Source organism: Sinohyriopsis cumingii, unplaced genomic scaffold (assembly GCF_028554795.1).
Source record: "Sinohyriopsis cumingii isolate HCF-2022 unplaced genomic scaffold, ASM2855479v2 utg002263l, whole genome shotgun sequence".
Lineage (NCBI taxonomy): Eukaryota > Metazoa > Mollusca > Bivalvia > Unionida > Unionidae > Sinohyriopsis > Sinohyriopsis cumingii.
Genome location: NW_028316174.1, coordinates 256,168 through 274,114, shown reverse-complemented (window position 1 = coordinate 274,114; position 17,947 = coordinate 256,168). Strand labels below are relative to the sequence as shown.

Sequence of the window (17,947 nt, the reverse complement as noted above, 5' to 3'; positions counted from 1 at the left end):
CTGGTGTCAGGATAATGTTACTGGGTGGGACATCATGTTACCTGTCTGCGGCATGATGTCCCATGGCTAAACATCTAAACAGCTAAACATCAGCTAAACATCACTATAAACTGCCACATTGCAGACATCGTAGCGATATGAATGAAACATTGTTAAAACTACGTTAAAAATCCAAATCACACACACACACACACACACACACACACACACACACACCTAGCTTTGTTAGAGTTGAGTGAGTTGTTTAATTATGGGGAGACGGCGTTTGGAAGATATTTCTCAAAAATAATAATTAGCTAGTTAGCAGAATTAGCGTGTATAGTATTCACGGGGCCTTGCAGTAGCACGGATAAATTTCGTACAATGGATCCTCCCTAATTTCTTAACTTAAGAAATTTTCAAGACATACTCACGTATAAGGGTTTAATAATGTAAGATGGGGAAAATTAAGAGTATTATGTGTTTGGGACATGATTTGAAATCTATACATGAGTGTACCTACAATTTACAAGTGTGAATAAGCTTAACATGGCTGAAATGAAGACTTTTTGATTTGGGTTTGCCGGCAATAGAATTAAAGTACAGATACTTGTGCTGTAGAGAGTGTTATTCCATTTTTATTTGGTGTTTTGCGACTCCTGATTTTTACAAGTATTGTACCGGTGCCACCTTCACCTCTTTCTCCGCTATTGAGATATGATATAGTTTATGAAAACAGAAGAACAGCTGGATAATTTTGTCCTTGAATAAAACGAAAAGGAACAGGACAATTGGACAGAGTTAAAACACTTGAGAAAAATATACGAAACTTCATTGGCGAAACACAAGAGAAAGTAACCTTCACTATCCTATAAAAAGAGAACCTTACAATTCTAGAATTCTAAAACTTGCATGACTACATCGATGACCGCCACTGAAAAGCCAGCAGCGACAACACTCACGACGACTATTACGGCGTCAGCCGTAGGACTTAGACGTTGGAAGATTTATCGCAGTTACATCTAATGATAACAAGTCCATGGTTTTAAAAAAACACACAAACGGAACAGGGAATTTGCCAGATCAGACAGAACAAATCCCATCGCAAAAGTATGAGTATGTGAAAAACCCATAAATGCTAAGGAAAGGAAAGACAAAAGGTCAACACATGGATACAACTAAGTTTTGGAATATTCGCGTCAATAACAATCACAAGGAAATGCAAAAAACATCACAACATTCACTTTCTTCACTCAATTTTATCTTCTTATTTTTTAATTGCTTTACTGGAATGAGTTTTGTCAGCTGTTGTCATTGACTTATGACAGCTCTTATCATTGTTTCTGAATTGTACATTTGTCAAATCGTCAAATTGTAAGTAAACGTTTAGTAGATTGTCTATGAGAAAAGAGCGTCTTCCGAACATAAAACAGCACAGTAAAAGTACCGACATCGGGTATAAGGTTTAAGACAAAAATATGATTGTGTCAAGAAACTTCAGATAAAAATAATGGCGTACACGTAGAAGCAATGTGATAGACCCACTATCTCCAAGTTCACTGAAGTCGAGTACGATGCTGAGCCATGCGACCAGAGTAATGGCGTGTCTTGTGGCACGAGAGTTGCTGCATCCTAAGACACGAGCATATGTAGCACGATCTTGCTACTCTACAACCGAAAGCTATGCCCTACGCGTGCCCATATAATGGTGGCATTCTCGTACATATCACTATGGATACCTCAGTATCATTGAGAATCACAAATCAAAGACAAATGCATGTTACGTTTGGCTTTGTTTGGCTAGTTTGATTCCAACCGTTTAAAGGGAAATGGCATACATATATGGAAGGACCCAACACGGGTTTACCTACGTGAGAGAAGGAAATCTAATCTAGCATTGTGTTTCAGTTGTGTAAAACATCACAAAAGTCACTTTCTTCACTCAATTTTATCGTCTTATATTTTAATTTCTTTACTGAAATTAGTTTTGTCAGCTGTTGTCATTGACATCTGACAGCTCTTACCATTGCTTTTAAATTGTACATTTGTCAAATCGTCAAATTGTCAGTAAACTTTAGTAGATTGTCAATGAGAAAAGAGCGTCTTCCGAACATAAAAAAGCACAGTGAAAGTACCGACCTTGGGTATAAGTTTTAAGACAAAAATATGATTATGTCCAGAGACTTCACATAAGAATAATGACTTACACATAGAAGCAATGTGATATACCCACTGTCTCCAAGTAATGGTGTGTCTTGCGGCACGAGAGTTGATGCATCCTAAGACATCAGCACATGTAGCACGATCTTGCTACTCTACAACCGAAAGCTATGCCCTACGCATGCTTTTCTTTGGGTGGCATTCCCGTACATATCACTCAAGATACCTCAATGTCATTGAGAATCACAAATCAAAGACAAATACATGTTACGTTTGGCTTTGTTTGGCTAGTTTGATTCCAACCGGTTAAAGGGAAATGGCATACATATATGGAAGGACCCAACACGGGTTTACCTACCTGAGAGAAAGAAATCTAATCTAGTAGTGTTTTTCAGTTGTGGTGTGACATTAAATTACGAAAGTATAAAATTCAGCTTACCCTGAAAATGCCAGACGATCTCCGTGCTATTACTACCTTCCTTTCGAGGGTGCATAATATTATCCCCATGTATAATTTAGAAGAGAGATTTTGTAGTTTACATTTGTAGTTGCGATATCTCATATACAAGTATTTTGTAGATACGCACGTGAAACTCAATCAACAAATGAATTTCAACAATTTTTAAACACTTTGTATCTGAATTGTGTAATAATGCTGATTCTCGAGAAAGACTATGACAGACCAAAACAATTCGTGGATTTTTAGGTCTCAATACATTGACTTATGTAATCAGTGTAACACCGATTTCACGGTGAACTTTATCTTGCATGCAGAATACTGAAAATCAATAGTCGGAGAAAAGGCATCATAAACTATTAAAACAGAACATTAACTGCAACAACACATCATGAGAAAAGGAAGGGGAAAAAGCACACTCAAAACGTTACGATGGCCAGAATGCAAACAAGATTTAAGCTGCAGTTTGGTTACAAAAATCACGCTCCTGGCCAGAAAACAATGGTAAATGGGTCAAATCTATCGTGCTGTTTAAGTGTAATACGACCAATGTTTGATGACAAGTTTAAAAAAACGTTGGAAGCGAAAGTGGAAGAAGAATGGATGCTCACTGCAGATGTAACAACCATGGAAAAATGGGCTAAAGACTGACCATTTCCAACATCCATTGATTTCCTTGGAGATTAAACGCATCGAAACCCTCCTGTAGCAAAGCACTGCGACATTCGTTTATCGACTTACTTGATAGATCTTTGTGAACAAAAAGTAAAGTGTGAATTCAGTATTATTTGTGTGCCATACTATACATACCTAGTACGTCATTAGCTTCTGACTCACATCTCGTACAGAGCTTGTTAGAATCCACTGGTGTGTTTTAAAGATCAGCTTCCTCATCGAAACTTTAAAGACGTTCGAGATTATGTCATCAATATGGACGACGGCCATTGCCCAGAACCCATTATGTTGCCGTTTACTTCTCAACAACTACAGCGTGGAACATTTGAGTTATATGGCTTATCTCCTCTCGAAGAGAATATCATATTCAGTATGCTGTATTCACTCAGTTCAATAACGTGAGCTTACTAGAATTCAATTTGATGGGGTGTGGGCAATATGGCATGTATTTTGTTTATATACCCAGATTGGGATTATCCTTAGAATATATAATAATTGGCTTTGGACGGTGATTTCTCCCTAAATGATCAAAAGGTCGAAATGTTGTTTTTATTGCAAAGTAATCCCAACTATATTTTTTAGGTCAAAAGCGTCGTGTTCGCCAATAGAAAGTGACATTGTAATAAAACATTCGAAGTCTAGTCGTACTCAACAACGTTGTCAGAATTGTAAATATTTCAGCTTAAAAGAGTTTTGAGTTTTTATCAGTTGTACATGATCTCCCCACTTCATTCGTTAATTGCGTTAGCGGGGCATGCTTGAGAAAGGTTTGCTTGGATAAATGGATTTGACTGTATTGGGTTGTTTTTAAAAACCAGTACACGTTCTTTATTTCTTAGATCTGACGGTATTTGAATTTATAAGAGGATATTTTCTATCACCATCGAGTCTCCACTGAGTTTTTTCTGTCATTTATGCTTAAATCATAATAAACAATACGTCTTGCTATATTTCTTCGACCAATCAAGAAACATAAAATGACCAGACAGCACTATCAAGTCGGGATGTTGAGGAAATTCAAGTGCCTGTATAATAGAGTGGAACACTTCTTGGAACGGGTGGAGAAAACGAAGTATCATCCGAGCCAAAGTACCCTGAAGAGGGATATTGTAGGGACTTATGGAAACAGAGGTGATACAGAGGATTTTTAGGCCGAAGAAAAGGAAATGGACTGGGAGAAACAGAAGAGGGAATTTTCACACCTCAACCGAACTTTGAGAAACGTCGAACAAAGGCTGAGGTAACAAGAAGATACAAAACGTAATACCTCTTACAACAAGTGAAACAATAGCAGCAGCAGTCAGAATATTCCCTTACCTCTCAATTGGAAAATTGGAAGATATCGGCAGATGGTCCAAATGTTAGACTCACATATGGACTGACTGCAGTCCGATGTGCACCTGCTGTCGGAATGGGCCAGGAAAAACATTTATTATGATATCGATAACATCAACTACCCAAAACAACAACAAAGGGTCATTTTCAGGGCTATCCATACCTTTTGGGAAGAGAGGTATTACGTAAATAAAATTTCTTAATTTCTTCTTTCTTTTCGAAAGAAAACACAAATTTCCATAAATGTTTTTAGTATGTAAGCCTTCTTACCCTCTTATGTGTGACCGTATAGTAGTATGTTTCATGTATGTAACTGCCCTTATCTTTTTATGACTGTTTTAGGTATCGTGAAGCACGCCCAACATTTTAATGAATATTTGTGTATGTACTACTATCCTTTTCAGAAACAAAATAAAATGTTTTTGATATCCTACCCTTTTCATGCATGTTTGTATGTATGTATGAGAACTACTATCGTTTCGAGAGGTGATAGTATTTTTAGTGTATATGCTAGGACTCTTAAAGTTTGCATGGATGTTTGTGCTACGCATGTGTGATCGCTTCTATCCTATTCATACAATTTCATGCACATTTGTATAGACACACGTTATTTACATGTACGGTTGTATTAGTATTCATTGTCTTTTCGTTGGTTAGTAAGTGTAGGTGTTGGTCGGTCGATGAATAGGTTCTGGTCAGTCCAAACAGCGAGTAAATTAGTATGTGCATCTTTTAGTCACTCAATTTAGTTTTAACATTATATTTCCCTATGACCCGATAAATATTTCAACATTTATATTTAGTGTTCAATTCCGTTTGTCTTCAGATGATCACCTTAATATCAAACCTAATTTTGATATAGAAGTCATGTCCTTTGGAATTTAAACTTAAACTCCCTAAGATGTCTTTAGTGTGTAAACACTCATATTCTCTGGTGACAGTTTGATATTATTTTTGCGTATATCGACATAAGAACGCCTACTGTTTTCATTGCTGTGTGTGTGTATCTTGAGCAATCTTTCCCTTTCATTGTTGTTTGTGTGTATATGTTACCATTACTATCCTGTTGTGAATGTGTTAGGACTGCTAGAGTTTGCACGGATGCTTGTGTGCATGTCTATAAGCACGCCTATCCTTGACATGGATGTCTGTTTGCATTTGTTAGTACTTTCTTCGTTGTTTAGTAGGTGAAGGTGTTAGTGAGCAGTTGACTGGGTTTGGTCATTTTAAACGGAATGTTGGTTAGTAAGTGTAGGTGCTGCTCATGCAACTTCTTTTTAACATTTTCCAATCCCCTACATATATTTCAACACGGATATGTCATGTTCAAATCGTTTTGCCGAACAGGTCCATATTAATGTGAAATTCTTTGAAGTTTATAGCGGGAATTCCGATTACTCGAGAGTGACATTTTATACTGAAAACCAAATTCCGATTCTAGGTATAATGGGTATGTCATTTTCAATGACAGATGTTAAATTTCCCTTCTCCCCAGAGAGCCTCAATTAATATTAAACATTATGAACGGTTTTAGCATTATTTCGCCCCTTTTCCAAGAGTAAAACTTTCTGATGTAATATGTTACAAGAGGTATCTCTATGATATCAAGTATAATCTATTTTTCATAGTGGTGAAACAAAGTCGCAAGTTGATTGAAGATTGTAAAATACATACGGTATGCCCTTACTGCAGACCAAACATCTAAATTTAAATATCACATACATAAATACACACAAGATATGCAATTGACATCAATGGTTCAAAGATCTTATCACGTTTCGTGTATTTATATATGCACACGAAAGTCGGGCAAATTTCTATGTGTTCATGCAAAGAAGGTTGCCATACACATTTACTAATGGAAACGGTGTTACAAAACTACAAGATCCACATTACTGGGAAAAAGATAAGTGTCTGCTAAATTATGTTTGTTTGCAGAAGGGTGATTTTGGGACGCCATCCCTACAATATTGTTTATCATTTATAAATCGCAAAGCATGTAGCATGTGGTGTCAATGGCATACAGCATATCAACCAAAATTGAAGTCATATATATGTGAAATGCTAATTGAATGAGATATGAGGACATAAGAAATAAAGGACAAACGGAAAGGAAAAACTCAGAATGAGTCTTTTAGTGGTGGCAAAAGGGGTGTCTTATTTTAAGACATATAGCTACTTACTCCAAAATCTTCTCACGGGTTTGAGAACGTGTTCCCGGGGAGGGGGAGGATTTGCAAATGGCAGACGGATGTTGTTTAGGACGGGAAAACTATCCCTAATATCAGCATTAGGATCCAGGGCTGCTAGACGTCCCCTTAAGTGGCCGCCCTTAAATTCTCGGAGTGCGTCAGTCCAGGCCTTAGCCGTCCCGTAAAACAGCCCACCGTCGAGGTACGGAGTGATCTCGTTCAACTATGAAAATGACCAATCTCATTAACAGTTATTGTAAGACATTGAATCAATAAAAGACTGGGCGATTGTTTATTATGGCACGCTTGTACCTCGTGAGTCGGATAATGGGAGGCAAATATTTGAACGTAGAGAGATATAGTAATATCTCTCATTAGTAGACATGAATACGATTTGAAATCAGTATATACATTAAGGGTAAGATCCTCTTTCATTGTCAGTAATCGCTTTCTTGTCATGAGAACATTCTAATATAACACAAAAAATGATGAATATAAATGAGCTAATAATCTTTGAGCGCTTTCTGGCGAGGGTAGGAAACATCGTTTTTTTAAAATATCTAAACATATTCTTCAATCATTATGAAAATGTTGAATGCAACCAGTTAGCAAATTATAAAAGACTTAAAATATATAAAGCAGTACGAAGCAATTAGTCCTGAACGTCCAAAATCTTTATCTATATACAAAAGTTAAGGATTGTAGAAACATATCCATTTATACATTTTGTCTCATATTGTATCGATACATTTAGTGTGTTACTCAAATTGTATCGATAGTCACCATACATTTTGATTTATTTATGTCATGCTGACAAGAAGTGCCCGTGCAGAGGTTGATTTCAAAAACTAATCTGAAGTTTGAAGAAGCTAACATATATACCTGTTGCCTCGGGTTATTAGGTGAGAGTCCAGTTCGCTGATCAAATCTCGTTCGTTGTACCGGCATCGCTATGTTTCCTTTTCTCTCCGGGTCATACTCATGTCCCATGGGCACAGGGATATTGAAGAACTCTCGCGGACATCCCGGTCTCTGGGCATCCAAAATTTCTTCTACTACCTGTTGACCTATTGAAAAGCAATACACCAACAACATATTTTTAAATATGGTCAAAATAGCAGCCTTTAATTGTTTTAAATGCCTTAAAATACTTGACTGAGAACTTTGTACTGACTGTGAGTGTGACATGTATTTGAAAGGGAACTTCATTTTTTCAGTCGTTCACTCCAATAACCAAGTGTCTTTGTTCTATTTTCAGTTCACTCTGCAGTAGTTCTCTGTACATTGTCAAATGGTTATTCATGCATATTTGTCTCCCGCACAGTTAAATCCGGATTAAGTATCTTGAACAGTTGAATGTTTATGCACATGATAGAAGTGTTGCTGGTATTCCTAAAACCATTGTTTATGTTGCAGACTTTACAGATTATATTTTATATCCTGACGGCTGAGTTAACTATCTGTGTTTCAATCGAATTATTGAAACATTATTATTCTCTAGCTTTAGTGTTGGCTATTCATTTACAATATAAGATTTGGTCCACTATCCTTTTAAATGTTTAATGAGTAAACAAGATATTCGCAGTTTACTACCAATTGAATGGAAATATCAATGTAAAAGGCCAGATGTTGTAGTGGTTCAACATTCAAACTTGACAATAATTGTGTCGAAGCCGTTTGAGACTTGACTGGCATATTAATCTACTAAAACTGCTATGACAGGAATTCAGCAATGTGATAGGACGTCAGCTAAACAGGACGGATGATACTTTAAAAAAAATGCACGTTAACTAAATTCATGTGTATAGTTTCATGCTAAAAACATTCTAGCAGCCATTTCGTATATTTTTATTCATTAGCAGCTATTTTCGTGGTGACAACTTAATGTTCGTCTCTTACATACAGACTTGAAGCAACACCGTCTCGATCCAGCAGGCGGTGTGCACTGCTAAAATCGTCAACAAAGTATTATTAGGTTTCAATGTGTTTTCTCATCAAATGCCCTTTTCATTTACCGATTTCCTGTTTCAGTGTTCGAAATTTATCAGAGAACGCGGTATTATTTTGCACCATTTCTGTGATTAGTTAAGCTTCGTTTATTTTGAATTCTTCTGTATGAACCACACCACATGATGCATCCATGTCTATTGTAAACCATTGTTATAAATTGATATGAGCTTTACACGCTCGTTTCATCTTTTTGCTTGATTTATCAATAATGCGTTCGCTATCACTGACATTAACGATCGCTTCTTGAACAAGTTGCACTTTTTATAGTTTTCAAATTTGAAATTTACACATCTACATTTTTGTAACATTGAGGAAATTAATATCGTTAACGTTTTGATTACAACAGTGAAATCTGTAATAGATACATTAAAAGTGGTTTTCTTAGATTTTGACAATATTTTAGTAACATCTACCAGCTTTTATTCTGCTCAATTATGTGTTTATTTTGGTTAAATAAATTTTCATCTGCAAGGAAGGAAGGAAAGAAAGAAAGAAAGAAAGAAAGAAAGAAAACACCAAAGTAGACTAGAAAGGCCGTCCTGTTTCGAAGTGATCCGAGACCAGCCGGTCCATCATGCACCTCTTTGCTAATGATGAAGGGGTTGGGGCGGTCCTTGCCCGACGGTTCGTACACACCATCACTAAATGCCACAGGGCTTCTTCGTACTAGATGTCCATCTGAAATGTGATGTCAGATACTCCGCATAATAGGCTGTGCTATTTGTTATAAAATCATATATCGCTATCTAAATACATTCCTTCTTCTGCTTGAAAAATCCCCAATGAGAATGAAAAATTAGTAAACACCCCCATTTTACCGCCTTGATTACTTTAAAGATCTAAAAAGCCAAACGTTTTGCAGATTAAAAGAACCTTTGCTTTTTGCTCCATACCTAACTAAATCCCTTCAAACTGTTGAATATCCAGAATAACATACGGTAATGTGAGTTATATTTACATGCTGAATTCGTTGAAACACGCGCATCTTTATTTGGACATTAGTTTTGATAACCTCATTAGATGATAATATTTTGTTGAAACACGAAAATGTTCTTTGGGTTGAAGCATCTTATATTATCAAAATCAGTGAGTTTCTAGATCCTGCTAATACCAAACAACGTTTTAAGCTAATTAATTTTATTGAAGTTGTACGTACAATCGCATGAAATTATACTTAAAGGTCCAAGTACACGACACAAGATACAATCTTTATTCCCTCAGGTCGCGTAGTTAGAGATTAAGAAAACAGTAAACACTCTTTATTCCAATCATGGCGCCTTCTTATAAATGTTGGATACAAAATACGATCTTTTCTCTCCTCAGATCAATGTGTCACAGGTGAGCAACGCAGGTTGCAGTATGTATTCTCCTCATTCCAGTCTACCTTGTTGTGGATAAACAATACAACATACATTTTTTTTTCGTTCAGATCGCTTTGTACGGATAAGTAATACAATATAAAGTCTTTCTTCCACTCAGATCGCTTTGTACGGATAAGCAATACAATATAAAGTCTTTCTTCCCCTCAGACAACTTTGCTGCAGATAAAGAATAAAAGATGCAATCTCTGTTCTAGTTAAACTACCTTGGTAGAGATGTACCACTCAAGATACAAGTTTTAATAAATTCAGACCATCTTTTACGAGACGAGGATTGCAAGATACAAGCTATATTTCCCTCAGGACATACTTTAACAACAAGGAACACGACATCTAATCTGAGTTCATCTCACATCACATTGACACAGATACAGTCTCTTTCCCCTTAAACCACCTTGTTACAGATAAACATTAGAAGATACACTCTTTATTTCCCTCAGGTCATAATAAAACATACGCTCTTTATTCCACTCTGGTCAACTTGTTACAGACGCGGAATACAAGATACGATCTGAATTTCCCTCAGTTTACCTTGTTACAGATAAGCAATACATACACATTCTTAATTACTATCAGCTCTCCTTGTTACAGATGAACAATACACGAGGATACATAACCAACAGAGGCACAAGCGTGTCAGTATAAATGAATTATATTAATTGTAGTCATCTGTTATTATCTATACAGTATGTATAATGCCATAATGTGCAACATGTAAATCATATATTGCTATCTAACTTGAAATTCATGCTAAGACATGTTAAATATATTTCACTTACGGTATATTTTAGGACCAAAGAATGGAAACGTAGAGTTATGATATATCATTACATTTTTCTTTGATCACAATGGTAAATGTGCATACATGTATATTCATGCGCTCAGTTTTCCGGGACTTGAACTTATCACTCAAATTTAAAACCTTTGGTCCCTAATAAATTTCCAGATGCTATTAATATACTTTTGTCAACAAGAATCTGCATTTCCAAGAATAGCAATAATTACCAAACATATTGATCATGAACTGAAGTATTTGTTGAGCATCGGCAAGACGAACGGCACCACGAATCAAATTTGTTTTATGAAATTCTTGCAATTTGAAAATAATCTTAAAGCGTTCAGATAAAGTAAAAACAGTACTGAGAAATGTTTTTCCCCATGACAAATTCTTTTCACACATTAAAATTATAAACATTCCCTTTATCATATATACATGATTTGATATCTTTGTACATACTGCATAACAGATTCAATAACATCAATTGTATTCCACAATTAACAAGTTTATACATTTTCAAAGGCCATATACAAATCAACACAAACAAAATAAGTTATTTATCAGAGTATTTTTCATTTTGCCGAAACGTCTCTACATAGGTTTTATTTCATTATAAATAGAGTTTATCAGTAAAAATAAATACATAACCCTTTTATTTATTGCCTCCGGATATCCGTCTAGTTTTTCTTCCCTAGGCATTCAACGTCTAGGGCCAGATAATGAGTCCATAATCGTAACATGAACCCGTTGTAAGTAATTAATAGCCACATCATACAGGTTGCCATACCTCAATATATGTCAAAGCATGTTCAATTCTGGCGCCTCCAAATGCACGCGTACACATTTGCATCAGTGTGTGGAAAGATAGATGGATGGATGGATAATTTTGATGAATGAGTTGATATATTGATGTAGAAATAAACAATGAATAATGAATGAAAACGAAAATGTTTTCGAAATACTTTAGTGAAATCCTTGTATCTCTGGAGTCATCTATATTAAACATCAATTCAGGCATGCATATATATGTGCGTGAGAGTGCTTAAGATTACAATCATATGCATGCAGATATGCATACATGTGAACAGACATACTGACCGATAGACCAGAGCATGCATAAACACATAAATACGCGCACATATCCATCCATCAATCCATCCATCCGTCCATACATACATACATACATACATACACACACACACATACATACACACACATACATACATACATACATAGATACATAGATACATAGATAGATACATACATACATATACATACATACATACATACTACATGCATACATACATACACACATACATACATACATACATACATACATGCATGCATGCATGCATACATACATACATACATACTACATACATACATACATACATACATACATACATACTACATACTACATACATACATAAATACATACATACATACTACATACATACATGCATGCATGCATACATACATACATACATACATACATACATACATACATACATACATACATACATACATACATACATACATGCATGCATGCATGCATGCATGCATGCATGCATGCATGCATGCATGCATACATACATACATACATACATACATACATACATACATACATCGCACTCAAGGATTACAAGCTGAATTGCGGTTACTATATGCATTACAAACCTTCAGCAATGTTTAGGTGACATATCAAAAAGGAGTTATAGCTTTAGTGACTGAATCTGTTAAATTGGAGTCCGCTGTGATTTACCTGGATCGTTATCAATGGTTCTGTATCACATACTAAAATGGATACATTATTTGTGCCGTGGAAACTCTTTGGATATACAATATCGATTCATCTTGTTCCCATGCCGATATAGTGATCATTATTTAAACAGTCATCTTATCACGTAAACTTGTAATGCTGATCAGACTTAAAGCTGCCCCTATCTCTTTTCATCTTTCTTCCACATAGGGTATTGTGCAAGACTAGTAATAGAAAGAGTGCTTTTTTTGTCTACCATCTGGTCAGCCAAGGTCGGCTGGTCTGTCCTTGGGCAAAACACTTTACTTTAGCTGCCTCAGCATTAAACAAGCTACATTGTTATTGCGTAGTAACAGCTCTGAGTTGGAAATAATATTTTGTTCTGGATAAACAGACTGTGCAAAATAACAAAACTTTAATTAAGAATATCATCTCAGAAGTAATTTGAGCTAAAATAAACGAAACATAGCTGGACGTGTATTTAGGTAACAATCGGTGTTGTCAATTGATGTGATGTGATGATTTACTGACGTAGAGCATTGTATTGTCAACAAAAATAATAATACAATAATAATTTGCTGTTAATTAGCACGTATACTTAAACATTTAATGAAACAATATGGCTACTCTATTTATTATTAACATATGTTGCAAATACCATAAATTTTACATCAACGATGCAGCTATGCAGGTCTGAAAATATTGTTTGCGAAACCCAAGTCTGTGCGTATGTCTCTGTGAGAGAGAGAGAGAGAGAGAGAGAGAGAGAGAGAGAGAGAGAGAGATCACCAATTGCCCCCCAGTCAGGATGTATCAGATTGTTGTACCATCCATCCTGTGGAGTCAATTCAAACTCCTTGGTGGAGAAGGCTGTAAAAGATATGTTAGATCCCTTTAAACCAATTGCTAATTTTATAACAATTAATTTAAATAGTTGTGCTTATTGTTTATACAAAACCTAGCCAAAGACATTTATAAATGTTGAATAATTCTTCAGTCAGACTTTACATTTTTATTAAAATGAATACGAATATGGTGCTTTCTGTTCCGTTTCAAACATCAGTAAATTATGTAGCAGAAATAAACAAATGAAGTAAAAGGTAAATAAACGCGGGCAAAAGGAAACTGGATTATAATGCGATACAATACATTTAGTAAATCTGTAATTATTTTTAGTTAGACAACTATCAAATAATACTGAAAAGTTGACACTGTCGATTTCAATGTCAAAAGCAGAGCATCTGATTAGCATGCGGAACATAAGTGGACTGATTAGCAGTCTCGTATCATCTCACTGGTATCGGGCGTTTCTTATCAATTGACGAATGCCCAAAATCTATACTATCTGCAATAAACTGTAAGTCAATGATTGTTATAGATATTTCTTTAAAGGGAAACAAAAATATCTCTTGGTATTTTTTAATATTGAATTCCATATTTGTCTAACCGATTCCTTTACTTTTTGAAATGCAGTTTATGTCTTTACTACGAAATTTCCGATCTAATATCAGTCGGAGAATACCTTAAGAGCCCCAGGACCTTGCAGTATGCTCCTTGCACAGTTGCATAGTTGTTCTCTTACTCCGATATTTTCACGTCACTGTCATTTACCAATGCCACCCGACTCCCTTAAAACTGCGCGAAATGACTGCCCACGTAAGAATGCTTGAAGGAAACCCAGCTCAAAATTCAAAAGTAGCTTGAATGAATAAACTTAATTTAATTCAGATGATTGAAGATAGCTACATATGGAACATAATTATAAAGATGTAGAATAAACACCTAAATAATCTAACTGAAAGTAACAAGAAAGACAGTATAACCCGCTGAGTAGCAATACTCCCAGTTCGCCGCGATGTTTTTAAAGAAGACAACCTGTCCTCTTTTTGAATGATGCATCTAAATATGTGAAATTATTTAGTAACATAGTGCACAATTTTAAAGGTACATTTTGACAGGACAGAATATAACTTATATAACTATGAATTTATTGTGGGCAGAGAATCAGTACGAAAACCAGAGATATAAATAAGCAAGTAAATAAATAAATGACTCGCTGAGTAGCAATACTCCCAGCTCGCCGTGATGTTTTTAAAGAAGACAACCTGTCCTCTTTTTGAATGGTGCATCTAAATATGTGAAATTATTTAGTAACATAGTGCACAATTTTAAAGGTACATTTTGACAGGACAGAATATAACTTATATAACTATGAATTTATTGTGGGCAGAGAATCAGTACGAACACCAGAGATATAAATAAGCAAGTAAATAAATAAACGACCGCTTTCGAATTGCAGGCCCCATAGCAAATAATTGATAACAGAAGTCAGCCATAAAGCACGTGGAGCTACATTAGGGCTGTATCGAGAAAATGGCAAAGTTTGGATGATAGAGTCCTGCGGAAAATTGGTCAAGATGGCGGATTTATACGACTGCGGGGTGGAGTGATGGAGTTGATGGATACCTCCGACGCGTAAACGTGTGGTTAGGTAATGTTCTATTACTTTTGGCAACAATCTATCTTGAAGCACAAATAACATTCAGTCATATTTGCAGGTACCAGGACGAAATACCATTCTCGATCGAAACATAAGGAGTGTATAATTCTCTTAGCAGTCCGACTAGGTCAAGATATTTGTAGCCTTTGCTAGTTTTCTCATTTGTTAGCTTTATTGTTTTCTCTGAAGTTGAGTAAAGAAAAGTAAAAGAATGTTTCGTCGCCTCCTACACTCTCATTCAAATGTCTCTTGTCATCCTATCCTTATTTTTTCGAGTTGCTTTTTGGCGATTTCAACCCGGGTGTGTTGATAATGAGCCGCCTACAAATGTTTCTGAGCTTTAATTGGTTCTTCAATATATTAGAAAGAGCTGACGAATAATGCACGTAATAACAGAAAAATATTCACTGTTAACTAAGTAAGGGTCTTTCGCTAATTGTTCCCGTCACAGATGTCACTTGCCGCTCACCAATTACAGACAACGGTCGTCCAAAACTAGGGTCATCTTCCTGAACAACTTTGAATTGATAAAGCCGCCTGAAAATTGAAGAATATAACAAAGCATTGCAAACTTTATGCGACTTGGTCTAATATCAGTCGGAGAATACCTTAAGAGCCCCAGGACCTTGCAGTATACTCCTTGCACAGTTGCATAGTTGTTCTCTTACTCCGATATTTTCACGTCACTGTCATTTACCAATGTAAAATCACATGCATATATCTGAAGGCGACCGGCATACATCATATTTAGCTGCAGATCATAGTGATAGATCTTTATCTTTCTTATCGATCGGCATTACATGTATTAAAATGTTCCAACAAACCAAAAACTCAACAAAGTGTTCAGAATTTGTCAGATATTAACAACATGCAAAAAAGTGAATTCAAAACATTTACCTATTCGAGAAAGTTTGCTGAGATGTATTTTGAGATGATGCACTAATAAGAAACATTATTGTACATCTCTCCAACATCCAACACTTTATAAATAATGGAAGGTTATCAGTGGGACTGTATCAGAAATGTACCTTCTTACGGAAAATATATCTAAAAGATTTAATCTATCTGACAAAATGACAACAAAGCCAAAGCTCGAATACTCAGTAAACTTAGACTAATGATAGTACAAGTCGGCCGTATTTGCAACAACTGTGTGATGCCAGAAATAAATATATATGTTTGTGCTCTATACCCATTATATGACAACCAGTGAATAAAAGTGAGAACAGTAAAATGAATACCAATATGGAAAATGCTATTGAAAAGTATATCATCTGAAATAAGTCATTATTCTGCCAAAGATGTACACTATTCCATTGAAGCAATAACAAAAAGAAAGATCTTATCGGTTATAGTTACCCAGGGTTGGTTGGAGATATCAAGCATTTTTCATCCAGGAGTATGAACACACTAGATACCGTAGATTGTGAATAATAACGAATTTCCTTCGGAAATTACTATGCACTGATTTTGTTACTAATTCATACTGGTAAAACGTCTGTCGATTGTTTGTTATTTGCTTAAATGTTTATTTCCCCTTAAATTACACATACAGCAATTATCTTTTAAGCCGCATTGTCCTTATGCCAAAATGTACATGTGAATGCCTAACGGCATGCTCTTTGTCATGTGCTAATTATTTCAACCAGTACAATATCCAGTTTTAAAATATCAGCTTCTGATATTATTTGGATAGATTGTCATTTTATCTACTTTGCAGGAAGGAAAAGGCGTTACGTACATAAGTAAATAATGTATAGCTTAGTGTACTTGATATCTTGTCCCCACCTGGAGATCTCGTGAAGAGAAGTTTTTAAAAATATTAACTTCGGTCCAAAATTTCCCATATTTTGTTACGTATGCTACAAACCTGAATATTTTAGGAATACAAAATCTAGATATAATAATTACCTGTTGAAACATTTGCAAGAAGAACAACAGAAGCAGAACAAAGTAACTTAATAATGTTCATCTCGGCTCTGATCCGACTTGGAACTGGAATATCCTCCTGCTGACAGGCTTTACTAAGTCTACATATATACCAAATTTCACTACCAGGAAGTGTTGATTTATTTGCACGGCTGTCTTTAAATGTTAACCAACCATCTCACTTATTCATTGCAATTGAATTTGAGCTGGTCACCAATAACGAAATCAAAATAATGAATGCATATATTGATTGGCATCTATTAAAAAGCTATAAGGCGTGTTGAGGTATTCCACAAGCTCTTAAGTGATTGATTGTCTACAAGATAACGTGCAACTCCTGGTTTTTTTTCGAATGTCTTTTTTGTGCTCACGAAATATCTACCGGGGACCATAAAGTTTTCCCGATAACTGCAATGTTTCACGTCCTGTTCGTGTCACTATCATTATCGTCTAATACCTTTTTATATAAATTTTAGGATTGAAATAAAGTATTGTATGAAGCTTTACTTACAAACACCAAGCTGAAGTTCCATTTTCGTTTCTGTTTGGAAAACGTAAAATAAATTTTGCCAGTTCTTGTCTGTTACATTGCCCTTTAACTGCATGATATGGGTGTATGGACACATTTCTCGTCTGTGCTTGACTTTCACATCGTGCTATTTGCAGGACACCTTCGAATAAACAAATGTGTTAAAACTGAATGTGGATTTTAAGCCAGTTTCAAACCACAAATATCGAACAAGTTTCTTTGCCCTTTTCAATTTATTGGTGATTCAAAAAGTGTCACAAGGGAG

At 35.5% G+C, this 17,947-nt stretch overlaps 1 protein-coding gene across 1 annotated transcript in view; it reads right to left on the bottom strand.

The window, feature by feature from the left end:
• LOC149770836 (dual oxidase 2-like) overlaps positions 1 to 17,265 on the bottom strand; it is a 56,918-nt gene extending 39,653 nt beyond the window's left edge. The window contains exons 1-5 of the mRNA XM_089949060.1: positions 17,136 to 17,265; positions 13,514 to 13,594; positions 9,325 to 9,486; positions 7,681 to 7,865; positions 6,790 to 7,021 (exon numbers count right to left, since the gene is read on the bottom strand). Of these exons, the coding sequence (XP_089805186.1) occupies positions 6,790 to 7,021; positions 7,681 to 7,865; positions 9,325 to 9,486; positions 13,514 to 13,594; positions 17,136 to 17,196 (721 nt within the window). The 5' untranslated portion in view covers positions 17,197 to 17,265. The remainder of the gene's footprint in view (positions 1 to 6,789; positions 7,022 to 7,680; positions 7,866 to 9,324; positions 9,487 to 13,513; positions 13,595 to 17,135) is intronic.
• Positions 17,266 to 17,947: the final 682 nt, after the last annotated feature.